The sequence below is a fragment of the Budorcas taxicolor genome, chromosome 2 (genome assembly GCF_023091745.1).
Source record: "Budorcas taxicolor isolate Tak-1 chromosome 2, Takin1.1, whole genome shotgun sequence".
Lineage (NCBI taxonomy): Eukaryota > Metazoa > Chordata > Mammalia > Artiodactyla > Bovidae > Budorcas > Budorcas taxicolor.
The window spans coordinates 26,444,418-26,463,438 of NC_068911.1; the positions used below are offsets into that span (position 1 = coordinate 26,444,418).

Consider the following 19,021-nt stretch of genomic DNA (forward strand, 5'->3'; position numbering starts at 1 on the left):
CGTGAAAGCAGAGCCCAGAGTTCATGAATTCTGGTGTAGATTATTGAGTTAGTTAAGTAGGGATACAGCTATACATGATCCTCTTTCTGTGAGTTATTAGAAAAATTGTGTGTTTTCTGCATACTTCAAATAGTCCGAGCTCTAAATTATTACTAAATTTTCAGATGGCTTTCTTAAAGGTGTGTGCCACTTTTAAGTTACCTGCCAATAACTCGCTATATCTTTTGTTCTGTTGCTAGGACTAAACTGATCTGTTTGGGTGTTGATTGGACATAGCTTAACATTGGGGAATTAGTTTGCTACAAGTCTTGAATTTTGTGATCACAGCAGTGATTGTTTTATCATCTGCTGTGATTTCATTGCTTATCTGGGAGAGGTCTGAACAAAGTAGAAATCATCGAGAGCATATTAGCACATCAGTGTTTCCCTTCCCAGGAAGGCCCAAATATGTAACAGCAAATTAAATGAACTAGACAAGAGATGTTTGTATTTTAAGTTTATCTTTAAGCCAGATCAAATGTAGAGGAAAGTAAGAGTGGTAACGATTATGTAAACTTTTCCTATCTTAAATATAGATAATGCTGAGTTTGCAACAGAGAGCACAGAAACGTGCAAGTTACATCTTGCGTCTTGAAGAAATCAGCCCATGGCTGGCTGCCATGACTAACACTGAAATTGCTCTTCCCGGAGAGGTCTCAGCCAGGGACACCGTCACAATCCACAGTGTTGGTGGAACCATCACAATCTTACCTACTAAAACCAAGCCAAAGAAACTTCTCTTTCTAGGATCAGATGGGAAGAGCTATCCTTATCTTTTCAAAGGTGAGATTTAAAAGAGCATTAATCTGATTATTAATGTTTTCATGCTGTGTGTGTGTGCTGTTTAGGTGAATTTCTGTATGTCATGAATAGCCTGGAGTATCATGTATTTTGATGGAAGTTGTTGGAAGCTGTGTAGTGTGATTTTCTGTTGTTGCTTATGAATTTATACAAGCTGGGCAACTGAGATACAGCTAATAATGCTGTATCTAATACCTTGTGACTGAATAGAATGTTCTTTAATGCTGTCATTATGCCCTTTTGACTGTCAGTTCTTGACTGTTATTGCTAATTGAGAGGGGCACGAAAAAGTGGTATGTTTCCAGTCCCATTCCATTGCACTTCACCCTATTTGGTTATCTGTCCTAACTACTTTAATTTTGTTTCCACAGGATTGGAGGATTTACATCTGGATGAGAGAATAATGCAATTTCTGTCTATTGTAAATACCATGTTTGCAACAATCAATCGCCAGGAAACACCTCGTTTCCATGCTCGCCACTATTCTGTAACACCACTGGGAACTCGGTCAGGCCTAATCCAGTGGGTGGATGGAGCCACGCCCTTATTTGGTCTTTACAAACGATGGCAACAACGGGAAGCTGCCTTGCAAGCGCAAAAGGTTGATTCAAATTAAAATACGTACTTTTATTTGAATGCTGATAAACAAGTATATGTATTAGTTTGTTCTCTGTTACATGTGAAATAAGTCTAGGCTTACTGCCCTTGAGCAGTTTTTCAACTTTATGAGAGTTAAAGAAGGAATAAACATAACTTTAAGTTCCAACATCTAGACAAATAAAATGATTCTAAGTAGGATAGGTATGGGAAGGAGCAAGAGTTTGAACAAAGGAGACAGTAGAACAATTGCTGAAGGGTAGATCTCTGGAATTAGGAAAGGGTCATCTAAATTTTTGTCCAAGGTCTTCTTGAATATGTGTTGTTAATTTTGTATTACGATTAAGTCATATTGGTGAATGAAATATGTGCATAAATGAATGATAGATTTTTTAAACAGAATTATATGTTATAAAGAAGTGAAACTTGGATGTTGAGCTTGAATTGAACCTCAAGAAAATATAACAGTAAACCAAGTTTTCAATAAAGTGATAATACCTAATTAAGAAAAAGATAATGTAGATTGCAGTCCAGAAGAATTGGCTATTTGATGTGTGAGATTTACCTAGCTAGGTAGAGAATGCTGCTGAAAAACCAATTTTTAAAATACTGCTTTATATTCAAGGTAATCTTTATCCTTGTTAAAGCAAAGTTAATCTTGCCTTAAAAATTTTTTCAAAGGCCCAAGATTCCTACCAAACTCCTCAGAATCCTGGAATCGTACCCCGTCCTAGTGAACTTTATTATAGTAAAATTGGTCCTGCTTTGAAAGCAGTTGGGCTTAGTCTGGATGTGTCCCGCCGGGATTGGCCCCTTCATGTGATGAAAGCAGTGTTAGAAGAGTTAATGGAGGCCACGCCCCCAAATCTCCTTGCTAAAGAGCTTTGGTCATCATGTGCCACCCCTGATGAGTGGTGGAGAGTCACACAGGTATGTGTTTTGTTCCGGGCTGTCGTCAATATTATTCTTTGCCTGCGTCCTGTCTTGTCTTATTCACCCTCTTCCTGCAGCCCCTCTAGAATCGGTAGTTTGAGACCTGCATTTGAATCTTATGTTACATTTATTTTTATGAGGCATGGCCATGACTGTATGAAGGCAGAATGAAGGGTATTGTGGATGAAATGAAAAGTGGAATAAAAACTTTAGAAAGGGAAAAACTAGAGAGACTGAAGAACAGTTGTTTTTTAAGTCCTGCATTCTGTTGATGATTAAGTGGAACCAACAAGGACCTCAGTGTTGGATGCTGCTGCTCACTGCAGCCTGTGATCACATGCGGCATCCCTGAAGAGCACCAGCTATTTATTTAGAAATAAGGGAGTAGGATTGTGGAGGCTTGTAAATTGTAGAGAATCAAGACCATGTTGGAAGGAAATTTGCTAATAATGCCTAACTTGCTCCCCCCACCCCCTCTTCTTTAGTCTTACGCCAGATCTACTGCAGTCATGTCTATGGTCGGATACATAATTGGCCTTGGAGATAGACATCTGGATAATGTTCTCATAGATATGACGACTGGAGAGGTTGTTCACATAGATTACAATGTTTGCTTTGAAAAAGGTAAAATTAAAGTGGACTTTTTATATAAAGGGTCGAATATATTTTCATGAAAGGACAAAAATATAATGATTTGTCTTTTCAAGGTAAAAGCCTTAGAGTTCCTGAGAAAGTACCTTTTCGAATGACACAGAACATTGAAACAGCACTGGGTGTAACTGGAGTAGAAGGTGTTTTTAGGCTTTCATGTGAGCAGGTATGTGGTTTTCTCTTACACCTCTTAGTGTACCTGTTAAATTAACAAGTCCTTTGGAATGAAAAACTACATTTTAATGAGGAAGCTTGTGGCAAAACTTAATTAAAAGTTTTCTGAAAACAGGTTCTACACATTATGCGGCGTGGCAGGGAGACTCTGCTGACGCTGCTAGAGGCCTTTGTATATGACCCCCTGGTGGACTGGACAGCTGGGGGCGAGGCTGGGTTTGCTGGTGCTGTCTATGGTGGAGGGGGCCAACAGGCTGAGAGCAAGCAGAGCAAGAGAGAGATGGAACGAGAGATCACTCGCAGCCTTTTTTCTTCGAGAGTAGCTGAAATTAAGGTGAGGCCAGTAATAATAAGTCATTTTCCCTTTTTTGTTAATAGTTAACAAGACCAGGGAATTCCTTGGTGGTCCAGTGGTTAGGACCTGGTACTTTCACTGCCAGGGCCTGGGTTCCAGCCCTCCTCAGGGAGCTAAGATCCTGCAAGCTGTGTAGTGCCACCAAAAAAAGAAAAAGGTTAACAGGTCCATAAAAAAAGTAAGACTGTCATGTATAATACTGAAATGGCCACCACGTATGGCAGTTTGCTGTGATCGTTTGTTAAGAAATGCTCACATGAAAAGACACAGTCATACTCCCCCATGGGAGGTGGGTTAATGATTTGAAAAATATTATGCCTTTTTTAGTAGACTGAATGTGTTTGCCAGTAACTATTTTAAATGTTCTTTAACTGGATTGTCTCCTTGATTTTGACTGGATAGTCTTCTCCTCCACGGTAGCCAGTGGTGCTGATCTTGTTTTGTGTGGCATGGTGGTAGCTGCATGTTACTGTGTATTGTGGAATTGAGTCTTCATTTATGGCCATGTGAATTGATTGCATTAGTTATCGTTATGAAAATGCGGGTGATCCACACTGGCTTTGTTGAGATTTAAGTATGATAGCATGTGCAGAACGTCCTTCTAACATGATCCTTTTGGCATACATCCTCATACCTCACAGTCGGCCTTATAAGAATCTTCCTAATTATGTCTTTTTACAGGTGAACTGGTTTAAAAACAGAGATGAGATGCTGGTTGTACTTCCCAAGCTGGATAGCAGCTTAGATGAATATCTGAGCTTGCAAGAGCAACTAACAGATGTGGAGAAACTGCAGGGCAAACTTCTGGAAGAAATTGAGTTTCTAGAAGGAGCTGAAGGAGTGGATCATCCTTCTCATACTCTGCAACACAGGTTTAAAACAAGTGTTGAACTCTTAATTTATCTTTATTCCATTAAGGAGAACTTTTGTATTTGTTTGAACATTACCACCTTGAATTAGAATTGTTGCAGCAACTCACATGAATAATCAAAGCTCTTGCAAGAACTGCAGTTTTTGAAGTATTAATAGAATTCACTAAAATTTTCAGCTTCATTGTATTTAGATGCTTGAGTTACTATGGGAGATGGTGGACATAGTGGTTAGAACCATGAACTTGGATTCAGAAAACCTGGGGTTTGGTTTTTTTCCTCTGCAGTTTGTCTGAATCCTTATTCATTTGTATGGTGGATTTTGTCCACATGGCCCAAGTTTTTTTGAGCTTTGATCTAAGTGAGAGTGAACCTCGCACAGAGTGGGTCCTGGTTCAGTGAAGGGTAGTTAAATGTGCAAGTGCCAGACACTGCAGGAGATGCTGAGATTACAGAGCTCTGTCTTCTGGTCTTCAAATAACTCTGGTAAATGTGGTAGAATTTTGTTTAAAATGTTGTGAGTATAGTTAGGGGACTATCAGTTCAGTTCAGTCACTCAGTTGTGTCCGACTTTTTGCGACCCCATGAGTCACAGAACGCCAGGCCTCCCTGTCCATCATGAACTCCCGGAGTTCACTCAGACTCATGTCCTTCGAGTCAGTGATGCCACCCAGCCATCTCATCTTCTGTCGGCCCCTTCTCCTCCTGCCCCCAATCCCTCCCAGCATCAGAGTCTTTTCCAATGAGCCAACTCTTCGCATGAGGTGGCCAAAGTACTGGAGCTTCAGCTTTAGCATCTTTCCTTCCAAAGAAATCCCAGGGCTTATCTCCTTCAGAATGGACTGATTGGATCTCCTTGCAGTCCAAGGGACTCTCAAGAGTCTTCTCCAACACCACAGTTCAAAAGCATCAATTCTTCAGCGCTCAGCCTTCTTCACAGTCCAACTCTCACATCCATACATGACTACTGGAAAAACCATAGCCTTGACTAGATGGACCTTAGCTTTTGAATATGCTATCTAGGTTGGTCATAACTTTTCTTCGAAGGAGTAAGCGTCTTTTAATTTCATGGCTGCAGTCACCAGCTGCAGTGATTTTGGAGCCCCTCAAAATAGTCTGCCACTGTTTCCACTGTTTCCCCATCTATTTCCCATGAAGTGATGGGACCAGATGTCATGATCTTCGTTTTCTGAATGTTGAGCTTTAAGCCAACTTTTCCACTCTCCTCTTTTCACTTTCATCAAGAGGCTTTTGAGTTCCTCTTCACTTTCTGCCATAAGGGTGATGTCATCTGCGTATCTGTGGTTATTGGGACTATAGCGTCAGGAAAACCAGAGGAGAAAAGAACATTTGAGTGGTGTCCTCAAGATTAAAAAGGAGCTTACCAGGCCATCCAGGTATGAGCAAAATGTACTTTTAGAGTGATGACAATTCCCAGCAGTCAGTTAAAATTTTTTCCTTCCACTAGGTATTCTGAACACACTCAACTACAGACTCAGCAGAGAGCTGTTCAGGAAGCAATCCAGGTGAAGCTGAATGAATTTGAACAGTGGATAACACACTATCAGGCTGCGTTCAGTAATTTGGAAGCAACACAGCTGGCCAGTTTGCTTCAAGAGATAAGCACACAGATGGACCTTGGTATGTTAGATGTACATGTGAGCATGTGAGTTTTGTTGTTATGTGTTTATGTGTGGAGTTCTGGTTTGTACTTCTTTCAGTGACTGCTGATTTGAAATGGCTTCACTGTAATGGATAATTATCTTTTACCAAAAGGTCCTCCCAGCTACGTGCCAGCAACAGCCTTTCTGCAGAATGCTGGCCAGGCCCACTTAATTAGCCAGTGTGAGCAGCTAGAGGGGGAGGTCGGTGCCCTCCTGCAGCAGAGGCGCTCGGTGCTGCGAGGCTGTCTGGAGCAGCTTCATCACTACGCAACTGTTGCTCTGCAGTATCCAAAGGCCATATTTCAGAAACATCGAATTGAGCAGTGGAAGACCTGGATGGAAGAGCTCATCTGTAATACCACAGTAGAACGTTGTCAGGAACTCTACAGGAAGTAGGTTGATTACTCTCGATTTTCTTTACTTCTCATTGGGACTGGAAGCAAAGTTGTGTTCACATTTTCAATTGCATAGTATTTCATTTTCTAAAAGAAATGATTGATAGATGGAATTTGAATGGAGTCACTTTCTTATGGTTTTAAGAGGGTTTAAACTCTTGTTTCGGAGAAGGCAATGGCACCCCACTCCAGTACTCTTGCCTGGAAAATCCCATGGACAGAGGAGCGTGGTAGGCTGCAGTCCGTGGGGTTGCTAAGAGTCAGACATGACTGAGCGACTTCACTTTGACTTTTCACTTTCATGCACTGGAGAAGGAAATGGCAACCCACTCTAGTATTCTTGCCTGGAGAATCCCAGGGATGGGGGAGCCTGGTGGGCTGCCATCTATGGGGTTGCACAGAGTCGGACACGACTGAAGCAACTTAGCAGCAGCAGCAGCAGCAAACTCTTATTTTCCTTTATAAGACAGTGTTTTCTGTAATTAGTTAAAAATGTATTTCACTCTTAGATAAAATGTATCTAAGAGTGGTGGGTTCAGGTAAAGAGAGCTGAATTCACATATTGATTCTGTCACTCAAATCATTTTTAGAAGTTACTTTTGCTCTTGAGACCTTTTCTGTAAAATGGAAATAATGATTTCTGCTCTTCAAAGTTTGAGTATCAAATACAGTAGTCAGTCTTGTCTTTGTTAGTATTTTGTAAGGTATGAACTCTCTTTTCAAGCACCTCTTTTTCTTTTTTAAAGATATGAAATTCAGTATGCGCCCCAGCCACCCGCAACAGTGTGTCAGTTCATCACGGCCACTGAGATGACCCTGCAGCGGTACGCAGCAGACATCAACAGCCGACTTATTAGACAGGTGGAACGCTTGAAACAGGAAGCTGTCACTGTACCTGTTTGTGAAGATCAGTTGAAAGAAATTGAGCGTTGTATCAAAGTTTTCCTTCACGAGAATGGAGAGGAAGGATCTTTGAGTCTAGCAAGTGTTATTATTTCTGCCCTTTGTACTCTCACAAGGTGAGTTAGCTGACATATCATTGTGACTGTTTCATTGTTCTGCAAACATTGATGCTTGTAGAGAGTTCATGTGTTTTTTGTTTGATCCCAAAATTAAGATATCCTTGTACTTTCTATTAGTCTTGCCCAGTGTAAGAGTGCTTTATTTTTTTTTTTTCTCCCAGATTTTGAGGTATCCTATTTGTGTGGGTTCCACTAAGTCAGTTTCACTGTACAAATATTTATCTCATTCAGGCGTAACCTAATGATGGAAGGAGCAGCATCGAGTGCTGGAGAGCAGCTAGTTGATCTGACTTCTCGGGATGGAGCCTGGTTCTTGGAGGAGCTCTGCAGTATGAGCGGAAATGTCACATGCCTGGTTCAGCTACTGAAGCAATGTCATTTAGTGCCACAAGACTTAGACATTCCTAACCCCGTGGAAGCATCTGAGGCTGTTCATTTGGCTAATGGTGTATACACCTCACTTCAGGTGAGCACTTCTAAATTAGCTTAAATTTTGTAAGGTTGTTTTAAATGTTGAGTGTTGTATTTTTCATTTCTGGTTCTGAAAAGCAGTTTGACTTCAAGCTTTAATGTTGCTTTATCTAAACTCAGGAAGCATTAAAGTAGGTTTCTCACATATTTACAGGAATTAAATTCAAATTTCCGGCAAATCATATTTCCAGAAGCACTGAGATGTTTAATGAAAGGAGAATACACATTAGAAAGTATGCTTCATGAGCTGGACAGTCTTATTGAGCAGACAACTGATGGTGTTCCTCTGCAGACTCTAGTTGAATCTCTTCAAGCCTATTTAAGAAATGCAGCTATGGGACTTGAGGAAGAAACGCATGCTCATTACATCGATGTTGCCAGGCAAGTGAATGCTAAGCTGTGCTGTTTTCTTGTGAGAGAGTTGGGAAGGCAGATAGGTTTTAAGTTTTATCTGTCTTTGGCTGTGCTGGGTCTTCATTGCTGCTCAGGCTATTCTCTAGCTGTGGCGCACAGGGGCTGCTGTGTAGTTGCAGTGGCTCCAGTTTTTCATCGTGGTGGCTTCCCTTGTTGTGGAGCCTGGGCTCTAGGGCACATGGGCGTCAGTAGTTGTGGCTTGTAGGCTCAGTAGTTGCAGTTCCTGGGCTCTGGAGCACGGGCTCAATAGTTGTGGTGCATGGGTGTAGTTGCTCCAAGGCATGTGGAATCTTCCCAGATCAGGCATGCAGCCCATATCTCCTTTATTAGCAGGTGGATTCCTTACCACTGAGCCACTGGGGAAGCCTCAGTAATACCTTTTTAAAAAAACTTTCATTTGGGGGAATTCCTTGGTAATCCAGTGGTTAGGATTCCGTGCTTGGAAAGGGTGCAGGTTCTGTCCCTGGTAGATTCTGCAAGCTGTATGGCATGGCTAAAACAAAACCAAAACAACATTTCCCATCCCCCTCCCCCCACCCCCCCCCACCCCGCCAAAAAAAAAAAGCAAAAAAAATCCCTTTTATTTGGAATTAATTACAGATTCATAGGAAGTTGTATTTTTTTAAAAAAACATTGTTCAGGGATATCTTATGTAGCCTTCACCCCTCCTTCAGTGTAGCATGTTGCATACCTGTGGTACAGTAGCAACACCATGAAATTGACTTTGGTACAGTCCACAGAGCTTATTCAGGTTTCACCAGTTACATGTGTACTCGTGTGTGTGGCTTTATTACATACACATACGTATTCTTGAAGGGCTGTAGTTTTTACCATACTTGTGCTCACACACAAGGTGGAATGTGGTATTTTTTAAGCCAGCACTTGGAATTCAATGGGCGCATCTGTGCCAGTTTAGTCTGCTAATGGAGTATACACGTCACTTCAGGTGAACACTTGTTAGCTTAAGTTTTATAAGTTTGTTTTAGGTATTGAACTTTGTATTTCTCAGCTCTTAAATCTGGGAAAACAATTTGACTTTGAAACATGTGGAGCTTGAACAGTTTCTTCAGCCATGCAGTGTACCCAAAGCTAAACCCTAAGCCCCTTTGTCCCTTGTGATTCAGGGCCTCTTTCTTTGGCATTCTGTCCAGTTACTGTCAGAAAATATAATTGAGAGAATTGCAATGAATTGACCCACCATACTTCCTCCCATGGGAAAATTACAAGATATAAGAAAGCAGAGAGAACAGTATAATGAACCCCCATTTCACCACCTTCAGTAATAATCTGCACTGTGATTAATCCTGCCCCCCCCACCCCCTTTTTTAATTTTTTTTTGCTTCTGGTTAATCTTGTTTAAATTGTACTGCTCTGGTTACTTTGAAGCAAATACCTTTTCTTTCTTAAACTGCAGGAGAAATGTATATCTAAAATGTAGACTTATTTTCTTAGGAGGCCCTTATTTCATAAGAAACAGTAACAACTCCTTAATGATTTCTTTTATCCTGCATTCAAAATTTTCCTATTTTCTCATGTTTCTTTTAGTTTTATCATAAAATTTAAAAAACAAGTGTAATTAGTATAGCATAAACATTTGTCAGCTAAATAATGAGATTATTTGTGGAAGAGCTTTATCATAAAGTTCCTAGCATTATTTTAAAAGTTAGATGCTGGTCTGTACACTTCTTTCTCACTAAAGTTCAGCCCTTACTTTCCCTTGATGTCTAATCTAGATCCCCTTTACTCTCAAAGGGAGGGATATTTACTTCCATGTGTGTATTGGGTGACAGACTTCATGTTTGATTCTGCTACAGCCTGAATGTATCTTGTGTTAGAGAAACTTTCTGGTAATCTAAATGGAAATTTTATACCATCATATAGCTCTTTTTCTATTATAAATTTCTCTGATAGCCTAAACTTATATAAAATGTTTAACATGGTGCTTGCATAAACTTGCATTAACACTATGCAAGTCTTAAGTTAATTATAATGTGAGAGCAAATTTCTCAAGACCTACCTTCAAACTGTGCATTATTCAAAACTCAGCATGCCAGAAACGATAGCTATTTCCATTCACTGTCTATAGCTCACTGTCATGTGACAGTAGCATGAAGATACTTGACAACTTTTGCTAGGTCCACCACCTTTAGAATTGTGTGCCTCTTGATTTTTTTAATATTGGAAGTATAGATTATTTTATGTTCTGTAATAAAGAGATACTGTAATATTTTACATAGTTCTTTTATAATTATCATAACTTCGGTTTGCATAAAATTTAATCACATGAACAATCGCTAATAACACTCCTTCCTTCATAAAAAGACTTTTTCCTAGACTCTGCATACTAGCTGTAAGACTTGTTGATCTTAACGTTTCCCCCCAAATATGTTACTGTTTAGGAATGGTTTTAACTCCTTTTTCTTTTCCTCTAGAATGCTTCATGCTCAGTACGGTGAATTAATCCAACCAAGAAATGGTTCAGTTGATGAAACACCAAAAATGTCAGCTGGCCAGATGCTTTTGGTAGCATTTGATGGCATGTTTGCCCAAGTTGAGACTGCTTTTGGCTTATTGGTTGAAAAGGTAAATAATTGACCTGGTTTGATGAATAATGCATGTGTAGTAAAGTAGTTGTTCTGCGTTTGGAGAGTGGAGAAATGAACTTTCTTTTCTTTCATTTACATAGCTAAATAAGATGGAAATTCCTATAGCTTGGCGAAAGATTGACATTATACGGGAAGCCAGGAGCACTCAGGTCAATTTTTTTGATGATGATAATCACCGACAGGTGCTGGAAGAGATCTTCTTTCTAAAACGACTGCAGACAATTAAGGAGTTCTTTCGGCTCTGTGGTACCTTTTCTAAAACTTTGTCAGGTAATATTTCACACTTAAGCCAGATTTGTACTTTGGAGGGAAATGGGATAGAGCAGGCTTAATTTAACTGTAAATTAAAATCTTAAGTTCATATAAGTCTTCAAATTCTTAAGTTAGCGTTATCACCTTATTTTAGTATTGTATGAAATACTTAAAGAAAATTTTCCTTTTTTAGGATCAAGTTCACTTGAAGATCAGAATACTGTAAATGGGCCTGTACAGATCGTCAACGTGAAAACCCTTTTTAGAAACTCTTGTTTCAGTGAAGACCAGATGGCCAAACCAATAAAGGCATTCACAGCTGACTTTGTGCGGCAGCTCCTGATTGGACTCCCGAACCAAGCCCTGGGCCTCACACTGTGCAGCTTCATCAGTGCTCTAGGGGTAGACATCATTGCACAGGTGGAGGCAAAGGATTTTGGTGCTGAAAGCAAAGTTTCTGTTGACGATCTGTGTAAGAAGGCAGTGGAGCACAACATCCAGATCGGGAAGTTCTCTCAGCTGGTCATGAACAGGGCGACTGTGCTGGCGAGCTCCTACGACACTGCCTGGAAGAAGCACGACTTGGTGCGCAGGCTGGAAACCAGCATCGCCTCCTGCAAGACAAGCCTGCAGCGCGTCCAGCTGCACATCGCCATGTTTCAGGTAAGTATTTCCCTTCGTAAAGGGGTAAGCCGGGAAATTACTATAGAACAATATAAAGAAGAGAACATTTTAAACTTCTCAAATTGTGCCAGCCCGGAACAAACACAGCTTTAACATTGCTGTAACATTTCTTGTTTACGGAGTTTTGATCATTTTATGTTTATAGTTTGTGTCCTTTTAATTAGTTTCCATCAATGTTTTATGGTTATGTTAGTGTTATCATTAAATATTATTTGTAAATGTAATTTCTTTTTCTTTCAATTGGAGTATAATTGCTTTACAGTGTTGTGTTCATCTTTGCTGTACAACAGTGAATTAGCTGTGCATATAAATATATTCCCTCCCTATTGAGCCTCCCTGTCCCCCACCCTGTATATGTAATTTCTAACAATTGAATTTATTTGTTCAGTTCAGTTCAGTTGCTCAGTCGTGTTTGACTCTTTGTGACCCTATGAATCGCACCACGCCAGGCTTCCCTGTCCATCCCAGAGTTTACTCAAACTCATGTCCATCGAGTTGGTGATGCCATCCAGCCATCTCATCTCTGTCGTCCCCTTCTCCTCCTGCCCCCATTCCCTCCCAGCATCAGAGTCTTTTCCAGTGAGTCAGCTCTTCACATGAGGTGGCCAGAGTACTGGAGTTTCAGCTTTAGCATCAGTCCTTCCAAAGAACACCCAGGACTGATCTCCTTTAGAATGGACTGGTTGGATCTCCTTGCAGTCCAAGGGACTCTCAAGAGTCTTCTCCAACACCACAGTTCAAAAGCATCAATTCTACGGTGCTTAGCTTTCTTCACAGTCCAACTCTCACATCCATACATGACCACTGGGAAAACCATAGCCTTGACTAGACGGACCTTTGTTGGCAAAGTAATGTCTCTGCTTTTGAATATACTATCTAGGTTGGTCATAACTTTTCTTCCAAGGAGTAAGCGTCTTAATTTCATGGTTGCAATCACCATCTGCAGTGATTTTGGAGCCCCCAAAAATAGTCTGACACTGTTTCTACTATTTGCCATCTATTTCCCATGAAGTGATGGGACTGGATGCCATGATCTTCGTTTTCTGAATGTTGAACTTTAAGCCAACTTTTCCACTCTCCTCTTTCACTTCCATCAAGAGGCCTTTTAGTTCCTCTTTACTTTCTGCTCTAAGGGTGGTGTCATCTGCATATCTGAGGTTATTGATATTTCTCCCGGCAATCTTGATTCCAGCTTGTGCTGCTTCCAGCCCAGCGTTTCTCATGATGTACTCTGCATAGAAGTTAAATAAGCAGGGTGACAATATACAGCCTTGACGCACTCCTTTTCCTATTTGGAACCAGTCTGTTGTTCCATGTCCAGTTCGAACTGTTGCTTCCTGGCCTGCATACAGATTTCTCAAGAGGCAGGTCAGGTGGTCTAGTATTCCCATCTCTTTCAGAATTTTCCACAGTTTATTGTGATCCACACAGCAAAGGCTTTGGCATAAAGCAGAAATAGATGTTTTTCTGGAACTCTCTTGCTTTTTCCATGATCCAGCGGATGTTGGCAATTTGATCATATTCCTTGTGTACTGGCTAACTTAATTATTTCCAAAGTGACATCTTGTTTCCCTGAATCTCTAAGTTCTCTGCATACATCCTGTCATCATTTGTGAACTGTTTTTAAGAAGCCCGTTTTTGTCCTTGTTTGTTTCGGGGCAGTACAGGCTTTGGGAGTGAGATAGATTTGGATTTGGGTATATGAACTTACCTTTAACCTCCCTTAAGATATGATTTCCTTACCTGTAGAATGGGGACAGTACTCTCTAAAAGGTTGACTATGTGAATTAAAAATGATGATTTGGGACTTCCCTGGTGACACAGTGGATAAGAATCCACCTGCTAATGCAGGGAACACGGATTTGATCCCTGGTCTGGGAAGATTCCATATGCCTTGGAGTGAGTAACTACTGAGCAACTAACTACTGTGCGCCACAACTACTGAGCCCACGTGCTGCAACTTCTGAAGCTTGCGTGCACTGGAACCTGTGCTCTGCAACAGGGGAAGCCACTGCAATGAGAAGCCCATGCACTGCAACAGGAGAGAGCCCCGCTCTCAGCAGCTAGAGAAAGGCCGCACGGCAGCGTAGACCCAGCGCTGCCAAAAATAATACTTTTTTAAAAAAAGAAAAAAAAAAGGTGATCTGTGTAAGATAATAAGCACAGTATAAATTATAGATTTTTTTCTTATTTCTTTACTTCAATATTGTCAGTAGCTTCAGTCAGGTGGACTCATGGAGTAGCAATGGGGCTGTAGTATCGGTTCTGGTTTGGCCCAAACATTGGTTACTTTGTATCATTTATATTGAAGCCACTTCCCCAGAGTGGAGTTGGTGGGGCATGGAACCAGTGTATTTTTCTCTTTGCAGTTTTATCAGTTAGCTGGTTTCTTAGCTCAGAAGTTAAAAAAAGTAATTTATTCAGATTCTGAAGTTGCATTTATTATAGGTTAGCAGTCCATCTAGCACATTGGGATTTTTTTTTTAATAACATCTATTTTGAAAAATCTTTTATTTATTTACTGGCTGTTTTGGGTCTTTGTTGGCTGTGCGCTAGTTGTGAAGAGCAGGGACTGCTCTTCATTTGTGGTGCACAGGCTTCTCATTGCGGTGGCTCCCCTTGTTGCAGAGTACAGGCTCTAGGCACACAGGCTTCACTAACTGCTGCACAGGCTCAGTAGTTGTGGCGCACAGGCTTAGTTGCTCCACAGCATGTGGGATCTTCCCAGACTAGTGTCCCTTGCATTGCCAAGTGGATTCTTAACCACTAGACCAGCAGGGAAAGCCCCACATTGGGCTTTTCTTGGCATTTATTTCACTTCAAAAAAATAATGTTGAAAAGGTTTATTTAATACATATTAGAGTTTATTCATTAAAAACTCCTCCATATAGTTATATGGAAAATATTATAACAGTCCTTCCAGTTTTGTTCATCTGAACACATTTTAAGCTAGCACAATATATAACTTTAAAATTTCAGCTCAGATGTCCCTTGGCCTTCTGGGGCCACCTTACAGCATATAAGATGCACGCAAAAGATGGCTTGATCCTCTGTCAGCAGTCGCCTGCACCTTTCTGTCTTTCTGTCACTTGCAGATTCACTAGAGAATTCTTTCTTCTCTGGCTGCTGCCATTGTCTCTCTCAGGTACTTGCTTGGCTCCCATGCTGGGCAACTCTTCTACCTGCTGTGCTTGTTCCAGCCTCTGAACTGGAGATTCTATTTTCGGGGGATTGTGTAGGAAACTTTTAGTTAGACTAGGAAATGCCTTCAGAATTGCTATTTAAATACTGCATATCAGTGATCCAAGAAATTTATCAGCTGTTTTCTACCTCAGGAAATTTTCCATCTGGTTAATTCTTTTATTGTGTTTCTGTTACTCTTCCCTGCCCACCCTGCCCTGCTGCAACTGGACTTTTTACCTCCTCCCCCAGTCCTCCCAGTCCTCCCGCAAGTCCTTCCCCTAATGTCACTTCCCCTCTCTTGGTTTTTTCCCCTGCTTACTCTATTACATTTCTTTTTCTTTGAACAGTGGCAGCATGAAGATCTCCTTATCAGTAGACCACAAGCCATGTCTGTCACACCTCCCCCTCGTTCTGCCATATTAACCAGCATGAAAAAGAAACTCCATACTCTGAGCCAGATTGAAACTTCAATTGCAACAGTTCAGGTATGTTTTGTCACCTCCTCCTTCTGGCACATCTTACTTTTAGAAATTACCTCCACTGTGGTGAAGTGCTCTGTTCAGTCTGTCCTTGGCTTTTAAGTCACAGGAACTTTAATACCTTTCTCACTTTTATTTTTAATTTGTGTCTTTTTTTTCTTATCTTCCAAAGTAACTGAATCTTAGCAGTATATTTTGAAACAAGAATAGAGACATACTAAATATTTCAAATTTTTAATGAACTATTTAAGAATTTTTACTGGCTATTACTGTGCCATTATACATTAACCTTGGTAATGGTAAAAACTTGAATACCAAATTTGTTTTCTGAAAGTTTGGCATATTATTAATATCCATGAAGCTTAGGCCTATCTTCCTTCTATTGTGTAGTTAATGGAATTTTGTGATACCAAAAGCAGCAGAACATTTTTCTAAACCATTATTTTTGACTTTTTTTGGGTTACGTCAGCAAAATATTTACTCTCACCTTCTGTCTTTAAATAAGAGAAACTGGTCTTGATGATGGTTTTATATACATCTCTGGTATTCTTATATCATATATTCAGTAGTAACTGACATTTTTCTGTTTTATAGTTTAATATTAGTATAATTACAATCACTGTAGTAATATTTTTAAATTTTTTAATAGAACTTTTCTTGAGCTTCTTTGAAGATTGAAATACCTTTTCTCTACAGCATACTAGTCCTAGTTTTCACTTTAGAGATTGAACTCATGCCCTTTCTGATTCTAGAGGTGTCTGTGTGTGAATGGGTGGGGGGCGAAGAGTGTGAATGGGAACTCCGCCACTTGAAATGTTGAGTACATACTGAAGCAACTTTGTTATGTAAAACGTTTGTATTGTGATAATCTGGCTGGATTTTTTACCATTATTCATAAACGTTTACATTTGTGGGAATCTGATTTTCATCTTTTACAATCAAAGATATAAATGGACTTTCTCATAGATAGCATATATAATGCAGTGGGAATTTGGTATAACAGGGGTTTGTTTTTTTTAAAGACTATTTAGAAACGAAAATGAAACTTCCTTTTGCAAAATAAACTGAAAGCCAGTCCTTGCGTTCTCAGATATGTTTAGTCTTAAATACTCAATATGAAGTCAAGATTAATTCCAGAAGTTGACAGTTTGTTAAAGATGTCTTCTAAGTTACTTATGCCATCCTATTTCTTTTGAATCTCTCTTATTCATATAAAATGGCCAACAGATAGGAAGTGGAGTCCTATTCACTGAGATTCTGCTGCCTTTTGTAGGAGAAACTGGCAGCACTTGAAGCCAGTATTGAACAGCGACTCAAATGGGCAGGTGGTGCCAACCCTGCACTGGCACCGGTGCTACAGGATTTTGAAGCAACAATAGCTGAAAGAAGAAATCTTGTCCTTAAGGAGAGCCAACGAGCAAGTCAGGTATGGGCACCTGTGTGTGCCATCGTGTTTTCAGTTAAGGATTATATAACTGATTATATAATCAGGCACAACATTGAACTAATAGGATTCCCATATCCCATATATTCATTACCAGAATTTCATAATTGTCAACTCAAGTCCTACTTTATTTTCTGTATACTCCCTACTCCCTATCCTAAATTTAATGGTAATTTCAAATATTATATCATTTTATCTGTAAATATTTCAGTATGTATATATAAAGATGAGAACTAGTTAGTAACATAATCACAATACTATTACTGTACCTTGAAAGATGTCCTTAATATTGTCAAATAACCAGTTAGTGTTTTCTGATCTAAATGGTAAAATTATGTAGGAGTAGAAGCAGAAGAGGGGAGCATTTCAGATTGGAATTTGGATATAGCACAAATAAATTTAAGCTGAATATGATAACAGTTTTTTTATGGAGTAAAATTTCTGTATTAAAAAAGAATCATGCAGAAGATGTGTTTACCTAACTCCCCTTAGGTGCTTTTTGGCCTTCTCAGACTTGACAGCATCAACCTAAAAGTGTTCATTTATTTACAGCTTTTATAGGAAGTGGATCTGTTTCCCATGAGAGTCATACATTCATACATTTCCAGGACCTGGTCCTGAATTCTTGAAATGAATAGGTAGTAGTATTTTTCTTTCATTAATTGCGGTTTTTTCCCTCATTGTGATGGTTCCACTCTTTTTCCTCTTCACAGGTCACTTTCCTCTGCAGCAATATCATTCATTTTGAAAGTTTGCGAACTAGAACTGCAGAAGCCTTAAACCTGGATGCTGCATTATTTGAACTAATCAAACGGTGTCAGCAAATGTGTTCATTTGCATCACAGTTTAACAGTTCAGTCTCTGAGTTAGAGCTTCGTTTATTACAGAGGGTGGTAAGTCTTGATTCTGGGGACTGAAGAGATTGGGTAAATTAAAGAAGACCAACTATGTGCTCTCAGAATCAGTGTATTCACTAGTCTACGTTTATTGAGCATGTACTGTATATGAGATGTTATGACGAATTCAAGGATGACTGAATCTTTTATCCCCAAAGGAACTTATTTATACAAATAATACAGTGAATGAAATGAAAAAATGAAAAGAACTCTCGGAGCTATAAGTGAGCTATAAGTAGAATCACTCTAGGGGTTCCTAGGGAAGGAGAGAGATAATGTGTAGCAAATGACTCAGATGCACTTTTGAAAGTAGGATAGCAGACAGAAGGCTAGTGGAGGGTGAATGCTGGAGTATCAAGTTAATAAATTCAGCATTTCTACTTTGTGGGAAGGCTTTAGAATATATATTAGGAGGCTCTGGTTTTATTTTAAAGAGTTATTTACAGTGTCCAGGATCCTAGCTGTGTGTCATCTTTGTTACTCCAAATATATTTTCTTAGGTTTTAAACTTTAAGCATTTGTTCCCTGTATAATTATGCGGAAAAGTAAAAACCTTAGTTTGTACTTCATAGATTGTTTAAATTATCAAGTATTTATAAAAATTTATTTAAATTTTTAAGAAAACACTATGTTTTCTAGTGAATTAATCCATGATTCAGCAACTGAGGTTCTTTGTATCAACTTGAGTTATAAGTATCTTTTGATGTGATGTTGAGGAAAAGAATCTTATATTTTTCTGGCTGACTGCTAAAATCAAACAAACCCTTATTCTGTTTAGGACACGACTCTTGAACATCCTATTGGCAGCTCTGAGTGGCTTTTGTCAGCACATAAACAACTGACCCAGGATATGTCTACTCAGAGAGCAATTCAGACAGAGAAAGAGCAACAAATAGAAACAGTCTGTGAAACAATTCAGAATCTGGTTGATAATATAAAGACTGTGCTCACTGGCCATAACCGGCAGCTTGGAGATGTCAAACATCTCCTGAAAGCAATGGCCAAGGTAAGATTAATACCATTGACACATAATTACTCCCCCCTTTTATAAAATTACAAAAGAGTTTTATTTATGAGGAAAAAAAACTAATT

At 39.6% G+C, this 19,021-nt stretch overlaps 1 protein-coding gene across 1 annotated transcript in view; it reads left to right on the top strand.

Annotated features, from left to right (window-relative positions):
- Positions 1-19,021, top strand: part of SMG1 (SMG1 nonsense mediated mRNA decay associated PI3K related kinase) — a 99,130-nt gene that overhangs the window by 69,110 nt on the left and 10,999 nt on the right. The window contains exons 40-58 of the mRNA XM_052636319.1: positions 576-822; positions 1,212-1,441; positions 2,119-2,367; positions 2,856-2,994; positions 3,078-3,187; positions 3,311-3,529; positions 4,232-4,422; positions 5,888-6,060; positions 6,196-6,475; positions 7,225-7,497; positions 7,732-7,966; positions 8,126-8,352; positions 10,818-10,968; positions 11,072-11,261; positions 11,437-11,906; positions 15,458-15,595; positions 16,863-17,015; positions 17,747-17,926; positions 18,708-18,935. Of these exons, the coding sequence (XP_052492279.1) occupies positions 576-822; positions 1,212-1,441; positions 2,119-2,367; positions 2,856-2,994; positions 3,078-3,187; positions 3,311-3,529; positions 4,232-4,422; positions 5,888-6,060; positions 6,196-6,475; positions 7,225-7,497; positions 7,732-7,966; positions 8,126-8,352; positions 10,818-10,968; positions 11,072-11,261; positions 11,437-11,906; positions 15,458-15,595; positions 16,863-17,015; positions 17,747-17,926; positions 18,708-18,935 (4,083 nt within the window). The remainder of the gene's footprint in view (positions 1-575; positions 823-1,211; positions 1,442-2,118; positions 2,368-2,855; positions 2,995-3,077; positions 3,188-3,310; positions 3,530-4,231; positions 4,423-5,887; positions 6,061-6,195; positions 6,476-7,224; positions 7,498-7,731; positions 7,967-8,125; positions 8,353-10,817; positions 10,969-11,071; positions 11,262-11,436; positions 11,907-15,457; positions 15,596-16,862; positions 17,016-17,746; positions 17,927-18,707; positions 18,936-19,021) is intronic.